Source organism: Mauremys reevesii, linkage group 2, assembly GCF_016161935.1.
Source record: "Mauremys reevesii isolate NIE-2019 linkage group 2, ASM1616193v1, whole genome shotgun sequence".
Lineage (NCBI taxonomy): Eukaryota > Metazoa > Chordata > Testudines > Geoemydidae > Mauremys > Mauremys reevesii.
This window is the reverse complement of record NC_052624.1, coordinates 287,810,759-287,829,819: the sequence shown is the minus strand read 5'-3', so window position 1 is coordinate 287,829,819 and position 19,061 is coordinate 287,810,759. Positions and strand designations below refer to the sequence as shown.

The 19,061-nt window shown below is 45.3% G+C and overlaps 1 protein-coding gene across 5 annotated transcripts in view; it reads left to right on the top strand.

The window, feature by feature from the left end:
- Positions 1–19,061, top strand: part of MAPK15 (mitogen-activated protein kinase 15) — a 68,737-nt gene that overhangs the window by 23,091 nt on the left and 26,585 nt on the right. For all 5 annotated transcript variants that reach the window (XM_039526617.1, XM_039526616.1, XM_039526619.1 and 2 more), the window contains 3 exons: positions 3,445–3,502; positions 7,183–7,320; positions 17,169–17,274. In XM_039526617.1, coding sequence (XP_039382551.1) covers positions 3,445–3,502; positions 7,183–7,320; positions 17,169–17,274 — 302 coding nt within the window. The remainder of the gene's footprint in view (positions 1–3,444; positions 3,503–7,182; positions 7,321–17,168; positions 17,275–19,061) is intronic.

Here is a 19,061-nt window from a genome sequence, read left to right as displayed (position 1 = left end):
AACACAGAACTGGGAGCCTGAAATTCATAGGGTGTTTTTTTGTTGTTTTTTTTTAAGGCCAAAATGGATTATTATGATCATGTAGGCCAGTGGTTCTCAATCAGTTACCATTGTGGGCTGTATATGCAGCTCTCTGTGTTCTGTGGGCCGCATATATACACTCTCTCTCTCCACACCACACCACACACACACCCCGAGGATCATAGAATATCAGGGTTGGAAGGGACCTCAGGAGGTCATCTAGTCCAACCCCCTGCTCATAGCAGTACCAAACCCAACTAAATCATCCCAGCCAGGGCTTTGCCAAGCCTACCTTAAAAACAACTAAGGAAGGAGATTCCACCACCTCCCTAGGTAACCCATTCCAGTGCTTCAGCACCCTCCTAGTGAAATAGTGTTTCCTAATATCCAACCTAGACCTTCCCCACTGCAACTTGAGACCATTACTCCTTGTTCTGTCATCTGCCACCGCTGAGAACAGTTTAGATCCATCCTCTTTGGAACCCCCTTTTCAGGTAGTTGAAAGCAGCTATCAAATCCCTCCTCATTCGTCTCTTCTGCAGACTAAACAATCCCATTCCCTCAGCCTCGCCTCATAAGGGGGAGGGATAGCTCAGTGGTTTGAGCATTGGCCTGCTAAACCTAGGGTTGTGAGTTCAATCCTTGAGGGGGCCATTTAGGGATCTGGGGCAAAATTCTGTCAGGGATGATACTTGGTCCTGCTAGTGAAGGCAGCAGGCTCAACTTGATGACCTTTCAAGGTCCCTTCCAGTTCTATGAGATTGGTATATCTCCATATTATTTAAGTCATGCTCCAGCCCCCCTAATCATTTTTGTTGCCCTCTGCTGGACTCTTCCCAACTTTTTCCCCATTCTTCTTGTAGCGTGGGGCCTACATGCATCTGATGAAGTGAGCTGTAGCCCACAAAAGCTTATGCTACAATAAATTTGTTAGTCTCTAAGGTGCTACAAGTACTCCTTTTTGCGGATACAGACTAACATGACTACTACTCTGAGTACTCCAGATGAGGCCTCACCAGTGCCGAATAGAGGGGAATGATCATGTCTCTCAATCTGCTGGCAATGCTCCTACTTATACAGCCCAAAATGCCATTAGCCTTCTTGGCAAGAAGGGCACACTGTTGACTCATATCCAGCTTCTCATCCACTGTAACCCCTAGGTCCTTTTCTGCAGAACTGCTGCCTAGATACCTGGTCCCTAATCTGTAGCAGTGCATGGGATTCTTCCTTCCTAAGTGCAGGTCTCTGCACTTGTCCTTGTTGAACTTCATCAGATTTCTTTTGGCCCAATCCTCTAATTTGTCTAGGTCCCTCTGTAATCTATCCCTACCCTCTAGCATATCCTACTACTCCTACCAGTTTAGTGTCATCTGTAAACTTGCTGAGGGTGCAATCCACGCCATCCTCCAGATCATTAATGAAGATATTGAACAAAACCGGCCCCAGGACCGACCCTTGGGGCACTCTGCTTGAAACCGGCTGCCAACGAGACATGGAGCTGTTGATCACTACCCCTTGAGCCTGACGATCTAGCCAGCTTTCTATCCACCTTAGTCCATTTATCCAGCCCATATTTCTTTAACTGCTGGCAAGAATACTGTGGGAGACCGTATCAAAAGCTTTGCTAAAGTCAAGGAATAACACATCCACTGCTTTCCCCTCATCCACAGACCCAGTTATCTCATCATAAACGGGAATTAGGCCCTTGGTGAATCGATGCTAACTTTTGCTGATCACTTTCCTCTTCTTGAAGTGCTTCAGAATTGATTCCTTGAGGACCTGCTCCATGACTCTTTCCAGGGACTGAGGTGAGGCTGACTGGCCTGTAGTTCCCTGGATCCTCGTCTTTTTTTAACCATGGGCACTACATTAGCCTTTTTCCAGTCATCCGGGACCTCCCCCGATCGCCATAAGTTTTCAAAGATAATGAAATGCAAATAATGCATAATTTGCAATAATGCAATCACATCCGCCAACTGCTTTAGCCCCTTGGATGCAGCGCATCTGTCCCCATGGCTCATCTAGCTTTTCTAAATAGTCCTGAATCACTTCTTTCTCCACAGAGGGCTGGTCACCTCCTCCCCATACTGTGCTGCCCAGTGCAGTAGTCTGGGAGCTGACCTTGTTCATGAAAACAGAGGCAAAAAAAGCATTGAGCACATTAGCTTTTTCCACATCCTCTGTCACTAGGTTGCCTCCCCCATTCAGTAAGGGGCCCACACTTTCCTTGACCACCACCTTGTCACATGGGCTACAGCTGCATGCTGATTGGGCCGTAGGTGAGAACCACTGATCTAGGCTGACTGTTTTGCATAACACAGGCTATAGAAGTAGCAAAGAATTCTGTGGCACCTTATAGACTAACAAATGTATTGGAGCATGAGCTTTCATGGGTGAATACCCACTTCGTTGGATGCATCCGATGAAGTGGGCTCATGCTCCGATATGTTTGTTAGTCTATAAGGTGCCACAGAACTCTTTTCGCCACTTTTCGCCACAGAACTCTTTTCGCCACTTTTACAGATCCAGACTAACGTGGATCTGTAATTTTCACCCAAAAATTCTTGCATCAAGCCCATATGTTGTGGTTGAGCTAGAGCATGGTTTTCTAGAGAGAGTCAGTCTTGATTTTAAAGATTTCCAAGTGATGAATTCTTGACTACATCTTTTGGCAAATTGTTCCAGTGGTTAATTACACTCACTGGGGCTTGTCTATATGAACAGTTAGTAAATTTACAGCACAATAGTGTGCCATGCATTAACAGGCTGTGTGGATCCTGCTACAACACATTAAGTTCCAGGGTGCACTTTGATCTACTCCCATTTCAAAGTGAAATAAAAGTGGACTATGGAACTTTTAGTGCACAGCAGTAGGGTCCATACAGCAAGTTAGCACACTAGCCTGCTGGGCACTATAGACTTACACCCCAGCTTGCCATGTACTAACTGTTCATATAGACAAGCCCACTGTTAAAAATCAGCACCTTATTTCTAGTCTGAATTAATCTGGCTTCAGTTTGCAATCTTATTGTGTCTTTAATCTAGCAGACAAACAGTTCTCTACTATCAGAAATATTTTCCGCCATGCAGAAATTCCAGGATTATAAACCCTGCTCTTTCACTTACTATCTCTAGAGTACCTGCTATGAATCCTTTTTTTTTTTTTTTTTTTCTCCTTCAATTTGCCGTCTGTTAAATGGGACTCTTACTTATAATACCTCATAAGGTGCTGTGAGGCTACATTCATTAATGTACGTAAAGCAATTGAGATTCTCTCGGAAAGCATTAGAGACTGGTAAAATATTATTGAATCTTCTCTACCAAAATTAACTCCTTAGGTTCGAATTCAAGATTTCAAGTCACAAACTGCATGGCTCTGGGAATCCTGCCCAGGGTGTTCACTAAATCTGTTTTCTGTTGCAGATATTTTAGCTATCCATTCAGACTACAGAGCCTCTGTTATTAACCGCATAAGCTCCAGGTAAGCCTTTTCCATTGTGTTACTAGCAGAAACAAACAGACGTTGATATAATGTGGGAAAAAGCTCAGCAACCAGGGGCCAGCAATCATTCACACCCCTGTAGTTACTGTCCTTTGTTCCAGTTTCTTTCAGGCATCTCTTGGGGGTGGAAAGGCCATCTCTTCAGCCAGCTGAAGACAAAATGGAGAGGCTTCCGGGGCCTTTTATATTGTCTCGCTTGTGGGCAGAAACCCCTTTTTTCTTCTGTGCAAAGTCACAGCAACAAGATGGAGTTTGTAGCCACCTGGGCAAGTTACATGTCCATGAATAGTTCAGCTTTTTGCAGGCTGATGCCATTGTTTATATGTTAGTTTGAATGTTCCCAGGAAAGCTCAGATGTGGATTGGCATCTCCCAAAGTCCATTGTCAGTTAAGTGTTTCTTGATAGGACTATTCTCAGTAAGTGCCTATTCTCAAGAAGCTGACCAAATGCTTCACTGAGGCTACTTAGAATCAAATGCATTGAGATACAAGTACATAACCAATATTCATAACTTCAAATGCAAAAATGATACACACATACAAACAGCATAATCATAACCAGCAAACTACAACCTGTACGAGACCTGGTGCAACCATAGGACCCTGGTTGCAACAATGATCTATACGGTCACAGTTCATGTCAATAACATCGCAGTATAGTCTTTTATAGCAGAAGATCCCTGCTTGAATGTCTTAGATCATATTAAAGATGATATTAAGTCTCTCTTTTTGGGGAAAGAGAGAGAGTTAAGATGGTCTTCGATAGTTGTTGCTGAAGTCCAATAATCTTTTCTTTAAGACAAAGCCAGAAAACTTGCTGAAATACAGAGAGAAAAGATCAGCAAAGATAGAAAATGCAGCTTCTGTCTCTAACGCTTTCTTTCCCTTGCAGTCCAGTTGCTGGGAAATTATAGGCCCAGCACATGGTCTTATCAGCCACTCGTAAGAGTTGGGAAACTTTTACCAGCATTAGGCTATTTAGGACATTACTTTTGCTGTGACCAGGGAAGCAGCTAATATTGCAAAAGGTAGAGCTTTCTTGGAGGCTAAATCAGACTCTTATCAGACAAAAAGAAGATAGGAAAGAGGAGAAAAAGGGTGGGGAAAGAGAATGACACTCCAGGGAGGAGAAGTGGAACCCAGAGTGCAGATTCTAGGTGGTGGTCAAGATTTAGTTGAAGCTGGGATGGGGTGATGTCTCTGGCTTGATCTGGTCAGGACACCTTTCAAGATCAGGACGATAAAGTCTCAGTGGTGTCTTAGTGGATCCCAGGACACTGGGAGACTGGTAGCAGCCGTGATGGTGAAACTTCCTCCTCCTAATTCACTGTCCTGTTGTCTGTCACAGTGGCAACCCATGACACTTCCAGGAACTTGAGGACATCTTGTTCAACTTCTTTAACTTAAGAAATCCAGTGTGTCTCCAAATTTTGCTTGCTTTCATAAACAATTTTGGCTTTAGTTCCTCCTACTACTAATTTGATATTGCTAACTAGTCACCTTGAGTGGGATCCACGCATACAAGGACTCAAAGAGGAAGGAAAAGTTACTTACCTTACGGTAATCGTGGTTCTTAAATAAATTTTGTTCATTTGATCCCATGATCCACACACCCCACCCCCATCCCTATTTCTGAGTCTTATCCTAATAGGGTTTCTGAATTAGGGAAAGGCAGTTGGAGAGGCACAAAGATATGTAGGGTGCAGGCATGCCCCAATAGACACTGCGGGTCAAAAAATTCTGATCTCATTCATGAGGTGCATGTGTACCTTAGGAGGGATCCACACAGGTAAATCATCTCAAACTGCAGTTATTGTAAGGTAAGTAGCTGTTCTTTTCATGTACAACTTTAACTCTGACCACTATATGTGTGTATCAACAGCCAACATCGAAGTATCACATTTCTTATCATGTATAACATGAATCATTATATTCAAAGAACACCATAACCACTAACCATCCCTTCCACACAACAGAAACAGATAAATACAAATAAACAGGACGCGTGACAAATGGAGAGATGATACTGTTGAGTATCCAGTCTAGATGTGACAGATTCTTCCTAGAAGGGGCAGGGGGAGGGGAGGCACAAGGCCCCTCCCCCTCCATGGCTCCACCCTTGCCCCTCCTCTTTCCCACAAGACCCTGCCCCCCAGCCAAGCCAGAGCTGGGTCAGGGAGCCTGGGCCCCTCCACTGCTTGGGTGGGGGCACCTGAGAGCAGCCACCTGCCTATGTCCCCACCCCCTGTGCCCCCCACCCAGGGCAGGTGGAGGTTCTGTGGCTCCCCACAGGTGCCCACGCGGCTCTTACCCCAACCTAGTTCCGGCTTCCAGGCTGGCCTGGGGGCGGGGCCTCAGGGGCCAAAGAGCAGTAGCCAGGCCATGGTAAAAGCTGCCCGGGGAGCTGCAGACCCTCCATCTGCCCTGGGCAGGGGGTCCACAGTGTAGGGACATAGATCGGGGGCTGCTCTTGGGGCCCCGCTACCCTGGGCTGGTGGAGGGTCTGTGTCTTCCCACGGCTTCCCGGGCTGGGCTCCAGCTTCTGGCCTGGCCAGGGGTGGGCCCATGTGGGGGAAGAAAAGGGGCAGGGGGCCGGGCCTGGCCTGTGGCAAAAAGTGGACTGGCCAGACCTGTCCACTTTCAAAAGCGGGAGGGCCAACATGGCCCCTTCGCCTCCCCTATTCTGGTGCCCCCAATCCATTCACCCAAAAGGTCATTACCATGACATTGCAACATAGTTAAAAATAGTGATGATTTTTTAATTTGAACTGACTTTTAAAAAACTTAAATCAGTTTTTATGTATGTGTTCTTAGCGATTTACTTCTATCATAAATTCCTAACAAAGATATTTTGCTCTTGTTTCTTTGCTTAGTTTTGTAACTGTTCGTAAGAAAGAAAAATGTTTCCATGTCATTAACTAGCTAGGTTGGAGACCTCACAATAATCTAGTTATATGAGAATGACAGGGTGTGGCTGGGTCATGACAAATGCTAAGATTAGGTCGCAAAAGTCACGGAATCTGACTTTCAGCGAGCTCTGTGACATTGAGGATCCCGCAGCTGCCTGGCCTCCATGGTTGGCAGGACCCCCCTGCAGCTCACAGCCGGTGGCGGCAGAGGGAACCTGGAGCTGTTCAGCAGCCACCAGTGGAGGGCCCTTCCCCCCCACAACTCCCCAGCCACCACTGCTGGCAGTGGCCCCCTACAAATCCCCAGACTCTGTTGCTGGCAGGGCCCCCCCTGCAGCTTCCCTGCCTCTGTGGGCGGTGGGGGACCCCCCTCCTGCAGCTCCCAGCCCCAAAGGGCAGTGGGGGGGACTCCTCCCAGCCACTGGGCAATCGGATCCCTGCAGCTCCCAGCCGCTGTGGCAGGGAGTGGGAGGGGCAGGGTGCTGTACCCTCCTCCCTCTGCATTTTGTCAGGGATGTTTTTATTAAAAGTCAGGGACAGGTCACGGCTTCCATGATTTTTTGTTTATTACCTGTCCCTGACTTTTATTAAAAACATCCCTGACAAAACGGAAGCATTAGTCACAAACTACTCCTTGGGAGTGAAATCTGGGGTTAGGAGTTACCTCCATGAGATTCCCAGGGTTGAGATACAGGGTTTTGCAGTGAAATTGGGCACTGGGAGTTGCAACTTTTGATTCTTGCCTTTCAGACGACGAGTGACAATTGAGGAAATTTTACCCTCCTCTACTCCCCCTCATGCCTTGGACCTTCTAAAGAGGCTCTTAGTATTTAACCCTGATAAACGGCTGACCGCAGAAGAGGCCCTGCAACATCCTTATGTGAAAAGGTGAGGGCAATACCAGTGTGAAATTTCCCAACCTCCCCTCCAAGCCTCTTGTGTGGCTGCTACCAGCACAAGTTTCCCTTCTGCCATGTGAAATGGTGATGGTAATGGTAGTTTTCAATCTGCTTTCTTCTACTCTTCATGTGATGGTAATGGTAGTTTTCAATCTGCTTTCTTCTACTCTTCATGTGAGAAGGTGAGGGTGCCTTAGTATGTGATATTTCAGATCTCTCTCTCTCTCTCTCTCTCTGTTGTAGCTCTCAGTGGTTTCTGATGTGTCACCCTTTCATGTATAATGAGAGTATAATTAACACCAGTCAACCTGGCTTTATGGAAAATAGATCTTGTCAAACTTGATCTAATTTTTTTATGAGATTACAAGTTTGGTTGATAAAGATAATTGTGCAGATGAAAGATACTTGTGCCTGAATGCACAAAAGGAGTTAAGTCCCTAAGTCCTGGTTTTGGCAGCACTGTAATGCACCCTTGCCCCTGACCAAACCCTGCAGGGGCCTAAATTCGCTTAGCACCTACATTTTTTTTGAGTAAAAGTTCCCTTGATGCATGTGTTTCTGTCTCTGTGCATGTGCACTGCTGCCTCTCTCCAGGCATCTAGATGCCTATTTCTTAGCTGAGCCACAGAGCAATTCACAGACCAGGGGAAGATAGACATTTGGCCGTTTAAGTTCTGTGCAGGGCCTGATTGGGCAGGTATAATCAGAGACTGCCTACCAGTTCAGGGCTCTCAGGTGAGTTCACACAAATTATTTGGGGAGGAAGAGGAAGAAGACTTATCTCATAAATTCTAGCCCAGTGGTTAGGGTACTCACCTAGGATGTGGGAAACCCCAGGTTCAAGTACCCCCGCTCCACCTATAGGGGAGAAGAGATTTTAACTAGGCTCAATGATGTTCAATATTTTTATCAAAATCAGGAAGTACATATAAAAATGCTGATGAAATTTGCAGCTGATATAGAGGTTGACAGTGTGATTAAATAATGATCGGGACAGGGCAGGTAGAGCTTTGAAATCTGGACCAATTAAATAAAATATTTTAATAAAGCCAAATGCAAGATTATATATCTAGAAACAAAGAATGCAGGCCATACTTACAGAATGCAGGGCTGTATCCTGGACAGCAATGCTTCTGAAAAGTATTTAGGGGTCATAGTGAACAAGCAACTCAACATAAGCTTCCAGTGAAATGCTGTGGCAAAAAGGGCTAATGTGATCCTTGGATGCATAAACGGGAGCAGGCATAAGGAGGTGATTTTTACCTTTTGTATACAGTGTTGGTGAGATTGATATTGGGAAAACTGTCCAGTTCTGGAGTCTTTTTTTTTTTTTTAAAGGGATGTCAAAATTTTGGAGAGGGTGCAGAGAGGACATAAAAAAATGTATTTGAGGGGTGGAAAAATCTTTCAGTGAGAGACTTAGCCCTGGCCTACACTACGAGTTTAAGTCAAATTTAGCAGCATTAGATCGATTTAATCCTGCACCCGTCCACACGATGAAGCCATTTTTGTCGACTTTAAGGGCTCTTAAAATAAATTTATGTATTCCTCCCCAACAAGGGGATTAGCACTGAAATCAACATTGCCGGGTTGAATTTGGGGTAGTGTGGACGCAGTTCGACGGTATTGGCCTCCAGGAGCTATCCCAGAGTGCTCCATTGTGACTACTCTGGACGGCACTTTCAACTCAGATGCACTAGCCAGGTACACAGCAAAAGCCCAGGGAACTTTTGAATTTCATTTACTGTTTGGCCAGTGTGGCAAGCTCACCAGCACATGTGACCGTGCAGTCCCAGAATCGCAAAAGAGCTCCAGCATGGACCGAACTGGAGGTACTGGATATGATCGCTGTTTGGTGAGACGAATCTGTGCTTTCAGAACTCTGTTCCAAAAGACAAAATGCCAAAATATTTGAAAAAATCTCCAAGGACATGATGGACAGAGGCTACAACAGGGACCCGCAGTAGTGCTGCGTGAAAATTAAGGAGCTCAGGCAAGCCTACCAAAAAATGAAAGATGCAAGCGGCTGCTCTGGGTCAGAACCCTAGATAGGCTGCTTCTGTGATGAGCTGCATGCAATTCTAGGGGGGGGGCCTCTTACCTCTACGCCACCACTGTCTGTGGCCACCTGCAAGTGGGGAGTCTCATGCACAGGGATGAGAGTTTTGGGGACAAGGAAGATGAGGATAGCGCACAGCATGCAAGCAGAGAAACCATTCTCCCCGACAGCCAGGAACTGTTTATCACCCTGGAGCCAATATCCTCCCAACCCTCCCAAGGCGGGCTCACGGACCATGAAGCCGGAGAAGGCACCTCTGGTGAGTGTACCTTTGTAAATATAAACACACTTGCTATTAAACCATGCATTAATGACTGATTTTCCCTGAAGACTTGGGATGCATTCGCAGCCAGTACAGCCCCTCCTTTTAAATGGCCAACCCAACGGGTGCTTGGTATGGGAAAGGAGGGTGCTGCTGTTTGAAACCATTACCACAAGTTATGAAGGTTGAAGTCGAAAGACTGTGGCTTACCATAGCTGCCTGCAAGCTGAATTCTGTTGCCCAGCCCTGCATGTGTGATCTCTCACACCAAACTGGTAGGCCCTCAATATAAGAGACAAAATGTGACTTTGTACCGAAAGCACATGTGCTATGTAATGTTAACAGCTTGGCTCACCGTGAAAGAGGCTACCGATTGTTCTCTAAAATGTGTCTTTTTAAATACTACTCTGCCTTTTTTTTTTCCTTCCACAGCTGCAAATGTTTCAACGCTCCCCCTATCATCTCCACCCCAGAGGCTAGCTCAGATAAGAAGGTGAAAAAAACCCACTCACGATGAAATGTTCTCTGAGCTCATGCAGTCCTACTGCACTGAAAGAGCTCAGCAGAATGGGTGGAGGCAAACAGTGTCAGAGTCCAGGAAAGCAGAAAATGAACGCAAGGACAAGAGGGACAAGCGAGATGAGAGGTGGCGGCAGCGTGATGAGAGGAGGCAGGATGCAATGCTGAGGCTACTGGGGGATCAAACTGATGTGCTCCGGTGTCTGGTGGAGCAGCAGGAAAGGCATCAGGAGCACAGACCACCGCTGCTACCCCTGTGTGACCGCCCGCCCTCCTCCCCAAGTTCCATAGCCTCCTCACCCAGATGCCCAAGAACGTGGGGGTGGCTACAGGCACCCAACCTCTCCACCCCAGAGGACTGCCCAAGCAACAGAAGGCTGGCATTAAATAAGTTTTGAAGTGCAGTGTGGCCTTGTCCTTCCCTCATCCACCAACCCACCCAGTGCTTCCCTCCTCCCCTGCCCCTCCCGGGCTACCTTGGCTGTTATCCCCCTATTTGTGTGATGAAATAATGCTTGATTTTGAAACAATGACTTTATTGCCTCTGCAAGCAGTGATCAAAGTGGGGAGGGCAGTTGACTTACAGGGAAGTAGAGTTTTCATCAAGGGGGCAGGTTTTCATCAAGGAGAAACAAACAGAACTGTCACACTATAGCCTGGCCAGTCATGAAACTGTTTTTCAAAGCTTCTCTGATGCACAGCGCGCCCTGCTGTGCTCTTTTAATCGCCTTGGTGTCTGGCTGCACATAATCAGCAGCCAGGCCATTTGCCTCCACCTCCCACCCCACCATAAACGTCTCCTCCTTACTCTCACAGATCATAGAATCTCAGGGTTGGAAGGGACCTCAGGAGGTCATCTAGTCCAACCCCCTGCTCAAAGCAGGACCAAACCCAACTAAATCATCCCAGCCAGGGCTTTGTCAAGCCTGACCTTAAAAACCTCTAAGGAAGGAGATTCCACCACCTCCCTAGGGTAACCCATTCCAGTTCTTCACCACCCAACTAGTGAAAAAGTTTTTCCTAATGTCCAACCTAAACCTCCCCCTCTGCAACTTGAGACCATTACTCCTTGTTCTGTCATCTTCTACCATTGAGAACAGTCTAGATCCATCCTCTTTGGAACCCCCTTTCAGGTAGTTGAAAGCAGCTATCAAATCCCCCCTCATTCTTCTCTTCTGCAGGCTAAACAATCCCAGTTCCCTCAGCCTCTCCTCATAAGTCATGTGCTCCAGCCCCCTAATCATTTTTGTTGCCCTCCGCTGGACTCTCTCCAATTTATCCACATCCTTCTTGTAGTGTGGGGCCCAAAACTGGACACAGTACTCCAGATGAGGCCTCACCAGTGCTGAATAGAGGGGAATGATCACGTCCCTCAATCTGCTGGAAATGCCCCTACTTATACAACCCAAAATGCCATTAGACTTCTTGGCAACAAGGCACACTGTTGACTCATATTCAGCTTTTCGTCCACCATAACCCCTAGGTCCTTTTCTGCAGAACTGCTGCCCAGCCATTCGGTCCTTAGTCTGTAGCAGTGCATGGGATTCTTCCGTCCTAAGTGCAGGACTCTGCACTTGTCCTTGTTGAACCTCATCATATTTCTTTTGGCCCAATCCTCTAATTTGTCTAGGTCCCTCTGTATCCTGTCCCTACCCTCCAGCGTATCAACCACTCCTCCCAGTTTAGTGTCATCTGCAAACTTGCTAAGGGTGCAGTCCACACCATCCTCCAGATCGTTAATGAAGATATTGAACAAGATATTGTGGAGCACACAGCAAGCGGCAATAACAATTGGAATATTAAGTATCAGAGGGGTAGCCGTGTTAGTCTGGATCTGTAAAAGCAGCAAAGAGTCTTGTGGCACCTTATAGACTAACAGACGTTTTGGAGCATGAGCTTTCGTGGGTGAATGCCCACTTGCATCTGACGAAGTGGGCATTCACCCACAAAAGCTCATGCTCCAAAACGTCTGTTAGTCTAATTGGAATATTGGTTTTGCTGAGGTCTAACCGAGTCAGTTAACTGCGCCAGCGCGCTTTTAAACGTCCAAATGGGCATCCTACCACCATTCTGCACTTGCTCAGCCTATAGTTGAGCAGCTCCTTACTACTGTCCAGGGTGCCTGTGTATGGCTTCATGAGCCATGGCATTAAAGAGTAGGCTGGGTCCCCAAGGATAACTATAGGCATTTCAACATCCCCAACAGTTATTTTCTGGTCTGGGAAGTCCCTTCCTGCAGCTGTTCAAACTGACCAGAGTTCCTGAAGATGTAAGCGTCATGTACCCATGTTGATGTCAGTGAAACGTGATCCACCAGTACTTGCAGTACCTTTGAAAAGTACCCCTTGGGTTTATGTACTGGCTGCCAAGGTGGTCTGGTCCCAAGATAGGGATATGGGTTCCATCTATCGCCCCACCACAGTTAGGGAATCCCATTGCAGCAAAGCCATCCACTATGACCTGCACACTTCCCAGAGTCGCTACCCTTGATAGCAGCAGCTCAGTGATTTGCATTGGCTACTTGGATCACAGCAGCCCCCACAGTAGATTTTCGAACTCCAAATTGATTCCCGACTGACCGGTAGCTGTCTGGTATTGCAAGCTTCCAGAGGGCTATTGCCACTCGCTTCTCCACTGTGAGGGCTGCTCTCATCTTGGTATTATGGCGTTTCAGGGCAGGGGAAAGCAAGTCACAAAGTTCCATGAAAGTGCCCTTACGGATGCAAAAGTTTGCAGCCACTGGGAATCATCCCAGACCCGCAACACTATGCGGTCCCACCAGTCTGTGTTTGTTTCCCGGGCACAGAATCTGCATTCCATGGCATGAACCTGCCCCATTACCACCATGATGTCCAATTTGCCAGGGCCCATGCTTTGAGAGAAGTTTTGAGTCCATGTCCTCATCACTATCGTGATTGCACTGTTGTCACCTCCTCGCCTGCTTTTGCAGGTTCTGGTTCTGCACATACTGCAGGATAATGCATGAGATGTTTACAGTGCTCACAACAGCAGCGGTGAGCTGAGCAGGCTCCATGCTTGCCGTGGTGTGGCATCTGCAGGAATGTAGAGGTGCAGTGGAAGCGGTGGATGACAACGGGTGCCATGAGAATAGATATTTATACCGAACGACGAGAGGACCTGCAAGATGGATTCATGGCATCAGGAGAGCAGAGTTGCAGTGGCAGCGGTGGTTGGATGATGATGGTTAGCATAGCTACCCACAGTGCAACGCTCCGAAAGTCAATGCTAGCAATGGTACTGTGGATGCACTCTGTGGACTTATAGAATCATAGAATATCAGGGTTGGAAGGGACCTCAGGAGGTCATCTAGTCCAACCCCCTGCTCAAAGCAGGACCAATCCTGAGGCAGTTTTTTACCCCACTTCCCTAAATGGCCCCCTCAAGGATTGAGCTCACAACCTTGGGTTTAGCAGGCCAATGCTCAAACCACTGAGCTATCCCTCCCCCCGGTGCAGAAGGACTTAATGCGCTTAGTGGGGACACATGCAATCGACTGTATAAAATCGCTTCCTAAAAATCAACTTCTATAAATTTGACCTAATTTCATAGTGTAGACATACCCTTAAGAACATAAGAAAGGCCGTACCGGGTCAGACCAAAGGTCCATCTAGCCCAGTATCTGTCTACCGACAGTGGCCAATGCCAGGTGCCCCTGAGGGAGTGAACCTAACAGGCAATGATCAAGTGATCTCTCTCCCGCCATCCATCTCCATCCTCTGACGAACAGAGGCTAGGGACACCATTCTTACCCATCCTGGCTAATAGCCATTTATGGACTTAGCCACCATGAATTTATCCAGTCCCCTTTTAAACATTGTTATAGTCCTAGCCTTCACAACCTCCTCAGGTAAGGAGTTCCACAAGTTGACTGTGCGCTGCGTGAAGAAGAACTTCCTTTTATTTGTGTTAAACCTGCTGCCTATTAATTTCATTTGGTGACCCCTAGTTCTTGTATTATGGGAATAAGTAAATAACTTTTCCTTATCCACTTTCTCAACATCACTCATGATTTTATATACCTCTATCATGTCCCCCCTTAGTCTTCTCTTTTCCAAACTGAAGAGTCCTAGCCTCTTTAATCTTTCCTTATATGGGACCCATTCCAAACCCCTAATCATTTTAGTTGCCCTTCTCTGAACCTTTTCTAGTGCCAGTATATCTTTTTGAGATGAGGAGACCACATCTGTACACAGTATTCGAGATATGGGTGTGCCATCGATTTATGTAAGGGCAATAATATATTCTCCTTCTCATTCTCTATCCCTTTTTAATGATTCCTAACATCCTGTTTGCTTTTTTGACCGCCTCTGCACACTGCATGGACATCTTCAGAGAACTATCCACGATAACGCCAAGATCTTTTTCCTGACTCGTTGTAGCTAAATTAGCCCCCATCATGTTGTATGTATAGTTGGGGTTATTTTTTCCCATGTGCATTACTTTACATTTATCCACATTAAATTTCATTTGCCATTTTGTTGCCCAATCACTTAGTTTTGTGAGATCTTTTTGAAGTTCTTCACAATCTGCTTTGGTCTTAACTATCTTGAGTAGTTTAGTATCATCTGCAAACTTTGCCACCTCACTGTTTACCCCTTTCTCCAGATCATTTATGAATAAATTGAATAGGATTGGTCCTAGGACTGACCCTTGGGGAACACCACTAGTTACCCCTCTCCATTCTGAGAATTTACCATTAATTCCTACCCTTTGTTCCCTGTCCTTTAACCAGTTCTCAATCCATGAAAGGACCTTCCCTTTTATCCCATGACACCTTAATTTACGTAAGAGCCTTTGGTGAGGGACCTTGTCAAAGGCTTTCTGGAAATCTATGTACACTATGTCCACCGGATCCCCCTTGTCCACATGTTTGTTGACCCCTTCAAAGAACTCTAATAGATTAGTAAGACACGATTTCCCTTTACAGAAACCATGTTGACTATTGCTCAAGAGTTTGTTTTTCTATGTGTCTGACAATTTTATTCTTTACTATTGTTTCAACTAATTTGCCCGGTACCAACGTTAGACTTACAGGTCTGTCATTGCCGGGATCACCCCTAGAGCCCTTTTTAAATATTGGCGTTACATTAGCTAACTTCCAGTCATTGGGTACCGAAGCCGATTTAAAGGACAGGTTACAAACCTTAGTTAATAGTTCCGCAACTTCACATTTGAGTTCTTTCAGAACTCTTGGGTGAATGCCATCTGGTCCCGGTGACTTGTTAATGTTGAGTTTATCAATTAATTCCAAAACCTCCTCTAGTGACACTTCAATCTGTGACAGTTCCTCAGATTTGTCACCTACAAAAGCCAGCTCAGGTTTGGGAATCTCCCTAACATCCTCAGCCGTGAAGACTGAAGCAAAGAATCCATTTAGTTTCTCCACAATGACTTTATCATCTTTAAGCGCTCCTTTTGTATTTTCATCGTCAAGGGGCCCCACTGGTTGTTTAGCAGGCTTCCTGCTTTTGATGTACTTAAAAAACATTTTGTTATTACCTTTGGAGTTTTTGGCTAGCCGTCCTTCAAACTCCTCTTTGGCTTTTCTTATTACACTCTTGCACTTAAGTTGGCAGTGTTTGTGCTCCTTTCTATTTGCCTCACTAGGATTTGACTTCCACTTTTTAAAGGAAGTCTTTTTATCTCTCACTGCTTCTTTTACATGGTTGTTAAGCCACGGTGGCTCTTTTTTAGTTTTTACTGTGTTTCTTAATTTGGGGTATACATTGAAGTTGGGCCTCTATTATGGTGTCTTTAAAAAGGGCCCACGCAACTTGCAGGGATTTCACTTTAGTCACTGTACCTTTTAACTTTTGTCTAACTAACCCCCTCATTTTTGTATAGTTCCCCCTTTTGAAATTAAAGGCCACAGTGTTGGGCAGTTGAGATGTTCTTCCCACCACAGGGATGTTGAATGCTATTGTATTGTGGTCACTATTTCCAAGCGGTCCTGCTATAGTTATCTCTTGGACCAGCTCCTGCGCTCCACTCAGGATTAAATCTAGAGTCGCCTCTCCCCTTGTGGGTTCCCGTACCAGCTGCTCCATGAAGCAGTCATTTAAAGTATCGAGAAATTTTATCTCTGCATTTCATCCTGAAGTGAAATGTTCCCAGTCAATATGGGGATAATTGAAATCCCCCACTATTATTGGGTTCTTAGAGAGCTCAATCCATTTAATTTATCAAAAAGATTAGGAACTGACTTGATTATGGTGTATAAGTACTTTTTAGAGGAGAAAATACTGGGTTCTAAGAGTTCTTTAATATGGCAAAGAAAGGCATAACAAGAACCAGTGGCTGAAAGCTGAAGCCAGACAATTTCAAATTAAAAATTACGCACATTTTTTCAACAGTGAGGGCCATTAACTATTGGAATAGACAACCCACCACTTCCCTTGGGAGTTTATCTCTTGAAGTCTTCAGATCAAGATTACATGCCTATCCAGGAGATATTCTTTGGTCAAACAATTTATTGGGCACAATACAGGGGTAACTGAGGGTACGTCTTCACTACCCGCCATATCAGCGGGTAGCAATCGATTTCTCGGGGATCGATATATCGCGTCTCATCTAGACGTGATATATCGATCCCCGAACGCACTCATGTCGACTCTGTAACTCCACCAACGTGAACGGCGGTAGCGGAGTCGACATGGGGAGCCGCGGACGTCAATCCCGCGCCGTGAGGATGGTAAGTAATTCGATATAAGATACGCAACTTCAGCTATGTTATTAACGTAGCTGAAGTTACGTATCTTATATCGATTTCCCCCCACCCCCCCCGTAGTGTAGACCTGCCCTGAGTGAAATCCTATAGGCTGTGTTATACAGGAGGTCAGATTAGATCTAATGCTCCATTCTAGCCTTAAAATCTATTAATATCTAGTGCCTCTCCTGTTGTGTTTGTGTGTGTGTGTGTGTGCACATGCATTGTTCACTCTCAGATTTAATCATATATTTGTTATCTTATTGGTAGGTTCCACTGCCCCGCCAAGGAGCCCTCTCTGGACTACGATGTGATTCTTCCTTTAGATGACGATATCCAGCTGTCTGTGGCAGAATATCGGAATAAACTGTATGAGGTAGCTCCTCTTATTCTGCTTCCTATAACACTTCTTCTCCAGATTACCTGCCACCTGTTCCACAGACATTCAATCCTGCCTATCTCCTCCTCCCATTCACCTTCCACCCATCCCTAGTCCTGCACTTATACCCGACCTTGCTCATCACACTGTCCCATGCTGCTACATCTTCAGGAGGGGGAGAATAACTTGAAACCCACATTCTCAGTTGGAGAGAGAGAGAGATGTGGAGAAGGAATGTCTGAGAGAGACTGAGGTTTGATGGTGGAAAGTAAATTAGACTTGAATTTGCAGTTCAATAGGATAGTAAAAATGCCAACGAAATTCTTGGCTGCATACAAAGAAATATGACACAAAGCAATGAGAGAAAGGGAAAGGAGGGTCAGTGGTGGGACTCAAAGAGGGGCTGATAAGATTAGAATAGTGTCCAAAGAAGATGATTTTGGCAGTATTATATTGTTTGGCCTAGAATGGGATGATGTGGATGTTGGGAAGAGCAGAGAGACGTATGACACCATAATCAAGACAAGAACATAAGAACGGCCATATTGGGTCAGACCAGTGGTCCATTTAGCTCAGTATCCTGTTTTTTTGACAATGGCCAATACCAGGTGCTTCAGAGGGAATGAAAGAACAGGGCAATCATCAAGTGATCCATCCCATCACCCATTCCCAGCTTCTGGCAAATGGAGGCTAGGGACACTTCAGAGCATGGTTTTGCATCCCTGCCCATCCTGGCTAATAGCCATTGATGGACCTATCCTCCATGAACTTGTCTAGTTCTTTTCTGAACCCTGTTATAGTCTTGGCCTTCACAACATCCTCTGGCAAAGAGTTCCACAAGTTGACTGTGCATTGTGTGAAGAAATACTTCCTTTTATTTGTTTTAAACCTCTTGTCTATTAGTTTCATTTGTGACCCCTAGTTCTTGTGTTATGAGAAGGGCTAAATCAGTGGTTCTCAACCAGGGGTACATGTACCCCTGTGGGTATGCAGAGGTCTTCCAGGGGGTACATCAACTCATCTAAATATTTGCCTAGTTTTACAACAGGTTACATTAAAAGCACTAGTGAAATCAGTACAAACTAAAATTTCATACAGATAATGACTTGTTTATACTGTTCTATATTCTATACACTTAAGTGTAAATACAATATTTATATTCCAATTGATTTATTTTATAATTACATGGTAAAAATGAGAAAGTAAGCAATTTTTCAGTAATAGTGTGCTGTGACACTTTTGTATTTTTGTAAGCAAGTAGTTTTTAAGTGAGGTGAAACTGGGGGTACACAAGACAATCAGACTCTGGAAAGGGGTACAGTAGTCTTGAAAGGTTGAGAACCACTGGGCTAAATAACACTTCCTTGTTTACTTTCTTCACACCAGTCATGATTTTATAGATCTCTATCATATCCCTCAGTCATCTCTTTTCCAAACAGAAAAGTTCCAGTCTTGTTAATCTGTCCTCATATGGAAACTGTTCCATACCCCTAATCATTTTTGTTGCCCTTTCTGTATCTTTTGCAATTCCAATATCTTTTTTTTTTTGAGATGTGGCGACCAGATCTGCACACAGTATTCAAGATTAAATAACTATCTTGAGTAGTTTTGTATCCTTGACAAAGTTAGCCATCTCACTGTTTACCCCTTTTTCCAGATCATTTATGTATCAAGAAATTATGAGAGCCTGAATGAGACCTTTAGTTGCACAGATAAAAGAAAAATATTGACTTTAGACACCATTTGGATGATCAGGGTAAGGGAAGCATCTGAGAAAAACCTGC